The sequence below is a fragment of the Heliconius melpomene genome, chromosome 17, assembly GCF_056956725.1.
Source record: "Heliconius melpomene rosina isolate 202511_hmr_F chromosome 17, ASM5695672v1, whole genome shotgun sequence".
Classification (NCBI taxonomy): Eukaryota; Metazoa; Arthropoda; class Insecta; order Lepidoptera; family Nymphalidae; genus Heliconius; species Heliconius melpomene.
In genome coordinates, this window is record NC_140405.1 from 14,250,425 (window position 1) to 14,261,234 (window position 10,810).

Here is a 10,810-nt window from a genome sequence, read left to right on the forward strand (position 1 = left end):
TCTGTTTTAGTTTTAATCCTTTTAATTTATGAAATAAATGTGTGAGTTGTCACTTATTAGTATATGTTAATATATAGTGATATATGAAATACAAAAAAAAACATTGTTGTCCGTTTAAAGAGATTTATTTTCTTTTAATCTTACGACGAGCGATGAACGAGCGTAGCGTGTGAGATTGGTGAGCGAAGCGAGCTTCTATATAAAAACCTTTACATCATATTTTTCTATACACGCGAATAACAATAATCCAGGTGTGATTAAAAAAAAATACTGTGAACTAATGTTTAAAATCTTATTTGACAAGTTGGCAAGCAATTATATCGACAACAGCCTAATCGTTTACAATCTACGGAAATATATTTTTAAGTTAAATACTATGAATTATTTTAAGTTTTTTTTCATTCTTGCTTACACTACAGCCTTATGGTCCGTACCTTTTGTCACCTTACACATTTCATTTTACGGTTTTTCTTTAGATAAAATATAAAAAAAAAAATTATTTTATTCATTTATGTCAAAAAAGTAGGTCTGACATAAGATGCAGCGTAATATCGACTATAATTTGTAATGAATTAATTAATAATAATAATCTCTCAAAGCCCGGTTTCCACCGCTAAACAGAAATGCAATCAAGCATCATCAATACGCTAAACAGAAATGAAATGAAATCAAGCTTAAGCGGAACGGACTCCTTTTAAATAATACAAGTTTACATTATACAATTATCTAAGTACTTCGCTCCGCTCCTAGAACTGAGGGAGTTCATTTCAATTCTCTGCTCGCTCGGTAATACAAGTATGTAGTTTACTCTTGTGAATTCAACGTAGTCCTTAATGGGCCCACTCCGTTCGCGGAAACAGGACTCGTCTAGATTAATCGTTAATATATGAAAAACTTATGTCAGCTAATGTAAAGTAAAATAAATATTTAATTAGTAAAGCTATTTAAAGCAATTTTAACAATTACCTACTTAGGGCACTAATGTCAATAACTCCAATAATTAATGTATCTAATATTCATAAAAACTAATATATAATCTGTGGTCTATAATTTGTAAAATCACTACCATTTGTAAGCTAGTTTACATTTAAATGATAACTTTTATAAATAAAGTAAGTAAAGTAATTCAATAGGTTTTTGTGCACTACTACCTAAAACTACCGTGACATTTATATGGACTACACTGTAATGTAATATTTTTTTCTTTCTCTTCTTTCAACACATGGCAGGGTATGAAGAGAGAACCTGGAAATGCAGTGTTAATATGCTCCGTACTCCGTACTTCCGTTACCCATTTCCCACCGCATTCCCAAGCCACTCCGTGTAGAGTTAGGGACCTCAACGCCGCACTTTGCCTTGTTAATATTTCTTCCCCCGAATGGAAATCGAACCGCTTTTAAAGTAGCACGCTTGTGAGCACAAACATGCGACTTTAAACTGCGTAACGACGGCCTAATGAGTAACTCATGAATGTAGGTTAGGGAGTGTAGGGGAAAACTAGAGAGACTTTATGAAAATTCCGACGAGAACGGGAAAAAACGGCGTTTTTCATTTTTGCACCTGTCGTGTCGGCCGCCAGTTATAATTTATGGTCTATAATCACTGTTTTTAGGATAAACACTAATATATGAAATTCCTTTGTCAGCCGGCTTAAAATTATCTCCAATAGTTACATTTTTAACTATGTTACCACTTTTCTTGTTCCTCTTTTTCAATTTTACGATTCCTTCTAATTTTTTAGGTATTTTTTCTATGAAAGCCTCTTTTTTTTCTAAAGTCACGTCTATAGTTGTCACTTTATTTTTTTCTTTACGCTTATAGTAGAACACTTCCCACGCCAAAGTTATCATTGCTAACCCTAGTCCGAATAACGTGGCTATGAATACACCGCCTGAAAAAGAAACAATATTAGTTGCGTAGAAAATACTTTTTTATATAATATCAAGTGAAAATATGTATACGTATATATATATATAATGGTGTCATAACGCAGTAGTTACAGCGTCTAACTGTAAACGGGATGATTATGGGTTCTATTACCACCATGGGCTGGTATTAACCAAGAACAAAAAAATAAAGTTCTAAAATAAAAAAAAACCATCACTCAGTAAAATAAGTTTGAGAGATGTGTGAGGAACGGAGTGCCTAACACTAGGTTTTCTCTACCACGCGGGCTTGAAATTGGATAAAAATATATGATATTGTTTATTTAAATCTGTAGATACTAACCCAAGCTCTCCAAAGTAATGCCTTCCGATTCATCTGCGTCGGGACAAGCTTGTCGGGCTGACTCATTCCAATATCTACGGAAAAAATAGAAAATTTGCATTAGCTTTTTACCTTATGACATAGATAGTTAAACGTAATGACAATGAAAAAAATATAACATACAATAAGTACAGTAGGTTAGACAGAGGGAAAGTCGTCTACAGTAAAATCTCAATACTTTTTATATATTGAATTAGAGAATAATATTAAAATTAAAAGAAAATTACTTAGAAGTGATCTGCTCCAGGAACCGTTCCTTCTGGAGATCTAGCAATGTTCTAGACAAGTCCTCCTGTAACCTAGAGCCTTGTTGCACCGCGATAGCGTAGGGCTGCTCTGCGAACACTTCCCCGACTTCCGTCAAGTTGCAGTTGCGAGTTATTTCGTATCTAAAAAAAGTGTGGTGTTATCGAAAGTTAAAGAGGAAGGAGGAGGATGCTTAAGATGCAAATTCGAACTCACAATCATCACGATTACTTAGCTTGTGTACACTTAACTACATACAAGCAAAGAGGCGTTATAATTCTAGAGGCCGTCGCGACCGACTGGCCGTAGACCTGGGTTCGATTCCCAACCGAAGAATGAATAATTTTCTTTCTTGGCTCTAGTAACAGAAAAAGAAATAGAAACAATAAAATAAGGATATTTTATTAAATTTATTAACTTTTACTTAAACTGACTTGATTTCGGCAGAATCGTGTATAAAAGCAAAGTCGGCTTCAGGATGTTCGTTGACTTGTTGGAAACCAATTTTGGCATCTGGTACAGGACCTAAGATATGAAATTGAATATATTTTTTAAATAATGAAAAATCGATTTTAAATAATGAGAAAGCTTAGTCGTTTTTCTAAAGAAAAGAATTGTATTACTTAATAAAATATTATTAAATAGACTTTATAATAATTAGAAAAATATTATTTGGTCATTTTTATGCTTCGTACTGTATCCTGCATATAGTATTCCCCACATCGTCCAATTTTAATGACAATGCATGTTGAGTGGTGGAACTCAACGTTGTGGCTTGTTTTGTAACAATACAATAGCTTTGTTGCCGAAGACCAGAAAATGTTATATCAAAATATTTTTTTCAGCATTTAAAGGAATCTTATATCAAACTTTCTTTTTTCTTTTATTTTCATGCTGTTTCCTGCATAGTATGATCTGTATGTGCAGGGTTTGCAGAGGGAACAGAGTGTTAAAACATCCCGGGCTTTTCTGTCCGCCTAATTTTTAAGATGAATTAATAATAATGAATAAAATAAAATAATGTTTTTACTACTACTACTACTACCATAATTTCTTACCTGAAGCATTAATAGCTAGCAAGATATGCCCATATTGCTCGCGAATCGGATAATCCCACACTCTGTACTGTGACTGGTCTGATGTAGCGTTCAGAGTTATTTCTTTCCACACCCTGGACATTGTGAAAATTAATTGTATCTATACTAACAAACAGGACCGGACGGAGTGGCGAGCATTGGGGGAGGCCTATGTCCAGCAGTGGACCTTAAAAGGCTGATGGATACTAACAAAACTATTATTTTATTTAGGTCTCGGCCTTAGTCATGGCGGTAGTTCTTACCTATGTTTTATAAAAGTTGGATAAGAAGTTTTTAAACTACAAGCACTTTGCCAAGATATACTTACTTAAATACTTTGTATACTTATAATATAAAAGTAAAGAGTTTGCTGCGTTTAACGCACCAATCTTAAGAATTGCTGCGTCGCAAATGTTTTTGTTGGATAATTCAATTATCGTGGATTATTAATAGTTACAGTACGTTAATAGTTTTGATGAAACCCGCTTTAGCTGTGGCCGGAGTTCGCACTCAGGATATATCACGTTTCATATAAATCTCTTCCCAATTTCCATTTGGAAGGGGGACTAGGCCGCAAGTAAATACAAGTATACTCATGCAAGTGAATCTAATATGAACATGTTAAAAATAGTATTCCATCATTTTTACCTGTACAGGGTGTCTTCAGCAAACTTCATATTTATAAAATATTGGTGAATCGTCGAACTCTCTACCACCGTGTAGTTGATACGAGACTGTCTCGCTAACTGTTCTAATGATGATACAGGTGTCTATAAAAAATTGTATCCATATATTATATAAAACGACTGCGCAATGCTTGTGGTCGCAGTCCTCCAAAAAGGGTCGACCGATTCTTTTGATTTGTCTATATATTTGGTAGAAGAAAAAAAACTAATAAAAATACCTGCATCCTCTCAACAGTCAAAAAAGCAGCCAAGTTAGCGGTAAACGTAGCTAACATTAGTACGACAAAAAGCCAATATGCGGCGACTAATGTTCTTCCAGATAGAGCTTTCGGAGCTTCTCCGCCCCCTTGTGGTGTGAATGAAGTTAGCGCAAACCAAAAACTTTCTTTGAGGGTGAATTCCCTAAAAAAACTCAATAATGTGAAAAAAACTATTATATTAATATACTAGTGTTGTAATCAAGGCTTTACCCGCGTTGGTTACATATTTTTCAACTTAACACTATAGCCTCATATATCAAATATGTATTCTTACCTGCAAGGATAGGGATATGCATCAGGATTATTCCTCGCTGAATATGGGGAGTATTTCTCCAACAGCCAGATCATGAAACCGGTGAGGAGCAACGCGGCCACTATACTGAGCCACACTTCAGTTCTGAGGACTGTCATAAATTTGAAGAGCGATGTTTTTCTGATGGGCTTCCTGATTACTGTAACAAATTTTGCTTAAAATCAGAGTAGGTACTATAGTGTTTATCACGCACGCCGTATCCCACCAGAGAAAACGCTTTCCACTTTCCACATTCAAGACACCGCCAGTTAAATGACGCAACTGTCTTAATTTATTGTTCCGTTAAGGATCGAATCCACATCCATCACCAACCACGATGATCTCATTCAAATAGGTATCATTTATGATAAATAAACGGGGTGGGTAGTAACAGATTCTTTATTAACTAAACAATATTTTCTTTGCTAATATCGCATACGTACCTATAAGGATACCAGTTTGTTCAAAATATGGGGCAACAAAATCAACTACCTCTTCTCGTTCAGCCGTCATGGTCAATGCTGCTATTGCTATATCTGTTTCCTTTGAAAAAAAAACGAATATATTGTCAGAAATTACAAAAATATTTTAAAAAATGTATTATAAGTTAGTGATTTGTATATATTTTTATTTATAAGGTATAAAGTCAAAAATTACAAGACTTTGCTGTTTGCAAGCAAACACAGTTTATACTTGTGATGTATGAATGAGTGACTGTATCTAATGACCCCTTGTATGAAGGATAAATAATCAGTTATATATTATTATAAGATAAAGTTAGTTAAGACCTACCCCAGTCATCAAATCTCCAATAATACCATCCCACGAACCATTGGGCAGCCTTCTACCAAATGTGCCCGTTTTGGGCGTCACTATCTCGTAATCAAAATCCATTGCCTAAAAATAATGATAATAATTAAATAAAAATTCTAATGGTAAAACAGCGTCTGCTGTCAGATACGCAATGGTTGCGGGTTCGATTACTACTTAATGAACTGAATTATCCAACTATCAAAGTAATACCCTTATTCTTTTTTAAGGAGGAGAAAGAACCTTATGCTAAGCCGCCCCGTCGCCGCTTTCCTCTATAATTTTAGCCTTTGCTTTTCCAGAGGGAGAACTAAAAATAATTGAAATACTTACAATCTCTACAGCTATCGATTTTCTTTTTTTATTGTACTTATAGTTTGTGTATGCAATAACGAATTTTATCTATCTATCTTATTATTAATTTCTGTCTCCATGAGTACCTACGTCCTATAAGTGACGTCTATGCAAAATTTGAAACTCCTAGCATTTGTAGTAACGAAGTTTCATACAAACTTTCGACCCCAAAAACAACCCCTTAGAAGTCGAATATTGCAAATTCCCGTCTTAGCGAGCACCTACGTCTTATAAATAACTCCTATGCAAAATTTGAGATTCCTAGCACATGTAGTTTCTGTGATTTCGTGATGAATGAGTGACCTTTCGATTTTATATATATAGATGTAGATTTATCTATCATTTCCACGAGTTGGAATCGAACCCACAAACATCATGTTTACTTACAGAACATTGATTCACATTCACACAGAATTTGATTTTTTTTCTCAACAAGAGCAACTTTTTAAATGATAGTTAAACATTTTTTTTTTCTCACCTCAGCTATTTTATCTATGAGATCGATACAATATCCTTCATATACTGGATTTCCGTCCTCTGTAAACATTGGTTGACCAGTTTCCGGATCGTACTTTGGTAATGTCCAAGGAACGGCCTAATTTAAAAAGAAGATAATAACTTGTACTAATAACTGTCTGTAATAACTTATAAGTACTTAATATTCAAATTAGTTAAACTAAATAAAGATGGTCGTTCGCGTGTTCGATTGCGACTCGGGGATGAGTTATTTGCAATTCTTCAAAGTTCACCAGAAAGTGAGTAACAGGGGATCTTTTCACTAGGTTCCCTCTACCAGCTCTGCTACATTCGGGATACAGCGTGAAGGTGTTGCGTTAAGTATTGTTTATACTTTGTCATCGTCTGGCGCGGAAAGATCTACCATCAAACCAAATTTCATTTTCTCTATTAAAATCACTTACCGCAGAAGTGCCAATACGAAAGAAATTTTTCAATGGTTCCAATGTAACGCCTGGTAACAACTTATATTCATCGTCAGCAGACCACGATGCTATCCTTTGCAACCCACTCTCAGATTTATAAGTTGACAAAACAAAATGCGATCGGTGGAAAATTCCGGACCTGAAAAAAAATCAGTTAATGATAATTTGACATGAAAAAAAATAGTAGGCAGAAGGAATTTTGTGTTAAGATAGTCCATTTTGACAGAATGCGTATTGACTGGCGGGAATGACGGAAAATTGGCCAATGCATTGGGAACGCCGTGTCTTAACAGTATGTTTTCTTTGCCTATGCTGTAATATATGGTAGGTATACAGCGTGTAGCTAAAAAAAAAACGTTTTTCATCAAAACTTACCTTTCTTCATCCCAATAAAACAAAGTCTCATTACTCAGGCTATCCTCGTCGAATATCTGATATAATTTATCCTTAGTTTCATTCATCTGACCTTGTTGGTTGTCACAGTCGATATTCACTATTTGGTCCGAATCAATTCTCGATAGGCTTTCAGCCATATATTTTATAAGATTACTAAGAATGTGTTGTTTTTTCTAAAAATTGAACATAAAATACTTCAACACTCTCATTCTTCAAGTTTTGAAGACGTTGCGTTGCATCAGTGCAGGTTCTGATTATAAACAAGGTGGTAATGTGTTCTATTCCCGCTCGGGGAATAAATTATTGCCTTTTCCTCGCTCTGGTAACAAGGTAAAGCGCTTGAGTTCCTTAGCACGCAATATTTCGAAAATAGGCAGAAAGTGAGGAACGAAGTGTCTTATCACTAGGTTTCCTCTGCGTTCTATATACGGGGTGTTGGCCACGTTATGTCCTCCTTAGAGCGAAGAACTAAAAATAATTCATTCACCAACGGGGGAATCAGAAACACTCGGAATCAACTCAGAACTTATCAGCGCCACGGCGGCCTTTAAAAAAGGTAATATTTTAGGAATGAAAGGGATGGACCTGCATATCAGTAGCACAACTGCAATCTTTCATTGCTAATAATTTACAACAATCAGCTTCATCAGATTGCAGTACGACAGCGGGTGACACAAGTATAGAAGGATCTAGAGTTTTGTAATCAGTTATTATGAGGTTCCATCGATACGGTCGTTTCACTAATTTTTCTTTTACTGCCTGTGAAAGAATCAGAGAAGGAATTATTGATTGCCTACATACAAACTGTTGTGCCCTGGTGCACTATGTAATATCTATAATATTTTCTTCTGTTTTTTCCTGAATATTTGATACTAATTTCAGTTTGATACCTCCATGCAATCTCAAGATAAATGGTCTTGACCTCACTTGACAGAATGGTCTTGAATGGACAGACGAACAACAACGGTACCCTAACAATATAAGGTTTTTATCTTTTGAGGTACGGAACCCTAAAAACATACCCGCTTATAAGTAGAAGTAACAAAGTTATTATCGCCGACTATAACATAAAAACTGGGTTCCGGTCGCATGCTCTTTAACGCCTTAGCCGAGTCTCTAGTTAAGCCGGCGTGAACCCATATACGGATGTGGGAACGGCCGAGAAGCTCATACAGTGCTTGGTCTACATCTGGAAAAAAAATGGAAAATACTGGAAAATGGAATAAGGGAGCTAACACACACAAGAAACACCTAATATTAGGTATGTAAAAGAGCAAAGTAATATGATTTAAGGTGTTTGGATATTTTTTAATGTCGACTCTAATCAAGTGTAATAAACAATATTTAATTTTTGTAAATATTTTCTTTGGCCTTGCTGTTTGTAACAATACGCGACAGCCGTGGGTTCGATTCGCGCTCGAGGTAATAAATTATTTTCATTTCCCCAGTAACAGTATATTCCCCCTGTCTACTCTGCGATATGAGGAATACAACATGAAGCTAAAAAAAAAATATAATACTGATGCATTATATATTCTACAAAAACAAAACTACCAACCACTTTCGCTTTCCAATATAATTGCTGCATCTGTTGCATTTCTGGACTCCAAATATTCATCAAAGCCGCGAACCATTTGTTGTGACCCTAGTAAAGAACGGACTACCACCAGTCCGGTAGACGATAACTCCTCAATCTTTTCCCATGGTGACCAGGAGAGGTCAATTATAGAAGAAACGCCTTTGGATAAAGAGGCGCATACTGCCAAACAAATTATATTATTTTATAGGTATTAGTTCTTTACATAAAAACAGTTTCCCATCGTTAAAACGATAATTTCGATATATTGCACTTCGGAAGGACTCAATATGCCAAATGTCATGGCTAGGCGCGGCGTAGTTTCGGCTGTGCATAGTGTGTTAGTCAGTCAGTATTTAGTAACGAAGGATTATTTTTAGACAGAAGGCTGCGTTGAATACCTAGCTATATAGGATAAATGTAGAGGACATGGGCGTAGGAAGAAGTGCGGTTGGTTCGTGCCCACCCCAGAAATTTTACTAATATTTTTTTTTAAAAAAGGTTAGTTGCAAGATTAGAAGCGTTAGATGTAATAGATATATGCTCCTACGCATCCTAATATGCGCTTGGGCAATATAAGAATGTAATTTTTTCAGGTTTACGCATCTCTCACATCTAGCATGGTGGGCAAAGTGAATCTACTACTAAGACACTCCATTCTCTACCTATCTACTCTGTCGTAGGGGAGCACTGGGAGAGGATTTCTCGAAATTCCTATGGGAATCTGAAAAACTGGGATTTTCCATTTTAGTCAAAAAAATGTTGCGGATATCGTGTAGCGGAAACCAATGCCCTGCGAAAATTTCTGCTCGCATATTTTAGTTAAAAATAGTCTCCTTACATTTGCTAGAACTTTCTTCGTCGTTTTCTCTGTCGAGCTGTATGACATCTTCGTTAATAAGTAAGCCTGGCGAAATTTGTTCCGTTGCTTTTATTGCACGACTGATTTCTTGCGGTAGCTCGGTTTCATGATTTTCTGTTATAAAAACTACAAATAAATGAAAGTAAGTTAGTATATTTAAATAGAAGTTTTAGGTATATATTTTTATTGATACTATTGATTGTTGTCGTAAGGCATTTTTCTGTTTGCACAGACACAATATTCGTGTGTAATAAATTGTGGTTCTCAACGCTGCAAAAGTATAACTAGATGGGGATAGTGTGATTGAGATTCGAATCAATAACCATTGCATGGAGTGCGAGTTAACAACAACGAATCATGCGTACGAAAATATATAAATAGGTGCCTATTATTTTATTATATAAAAATAGCCCTTGAATTAAAACGCCTTATTAAAAACGATATCTTACCGAATCTTAAACTAAGTTCCGAAAACACACAGCCCAAATTTATCAACAAAAAAAGAAACAAAAGCTGTAAATCCATTTTATTAATTCTTACACCACCTACAGCTGTTACAATCCCGCACTTTATTTATTAGGATCGCCGAAATATATTCTTGCAACAAAAACGGAATTAGCAACGTTAATAATAAATAAAATAAAACTCTTAATTTTTCTAACATAATTTTTATTCGGATTAGGCTGAGCGCATTTTAACTTGCGTCGTTTTCGAAAATGGCGGGAAATGAAAGGCAAATGGCAGCTAGCCAATTAATTACTTTGAAAAAATTGTATTATATAAAAAGATATCGATGTTTTCTATTGAAAATTTCAAGTTAATGTCTGTAATTTTGATTCATAACCGCGTAACAAGTTGTGGTATTGACAATGACAAATCAAGAGCGCTCCATTTGTGAATTATTGAAATTATGAAGGGTGAGTCGTGGTTAAACAAAGCCTCTTTACCATTATTAGATTTAACAAGTTGACATGCAAGTACAGTTGGTAAGAAATTAACGAAAGAAACTAATATAATATTAGTAAAATAGGGTTTTTTTTGTA

The 10,810-nt window shown here is 35.1% G+C and overlaps 1 protein-coding gene across 1 annotated transcript; it reads right to left on the reverse strand.

The window, feature by feature from the left end:
- Positions 1–2: 2 nt before the first annotated feature.
- Ir8a (Ionotropic receptor 8a) lies at positions 3–10,666 on the reverse strand. Its single transcript, XM_085199859.1, has 18 exons — positions 10,217–10,666; positions 9,747–9,893; positions 8,888–9,088; positions 8,352–8,518; positions 7,915–8,088; positions 7,309–7,502; positions 6,913–7,072; positions 6,471–6,587; positions 5,621–5,725; positions 5,272–5,371; positions 4,811–4,988; positions 4,495–4,678; positions 4,239–4,360; positions 3,573–3,685; positions 2,949–3,039; positions 2,496–2,657; positions 2,230–2,303; positions 3–1,891 (listed from the first exon to the last, which is right to left on the reverse strand). The coding sequence occupies exons 1-18, from the start codon at positions 10,290–10,292 to the stop codon at positions 1,587–1,589; spliced, it is 2,670 nt and encodes an 889-aa protein (XP_085055985.1). The 5' UTR covers positions 10,293–10,666; the 3' UTR covers positions 3–1,586.
- Positions 10,667–10,810: the final 144 nt, after the last annotated feature.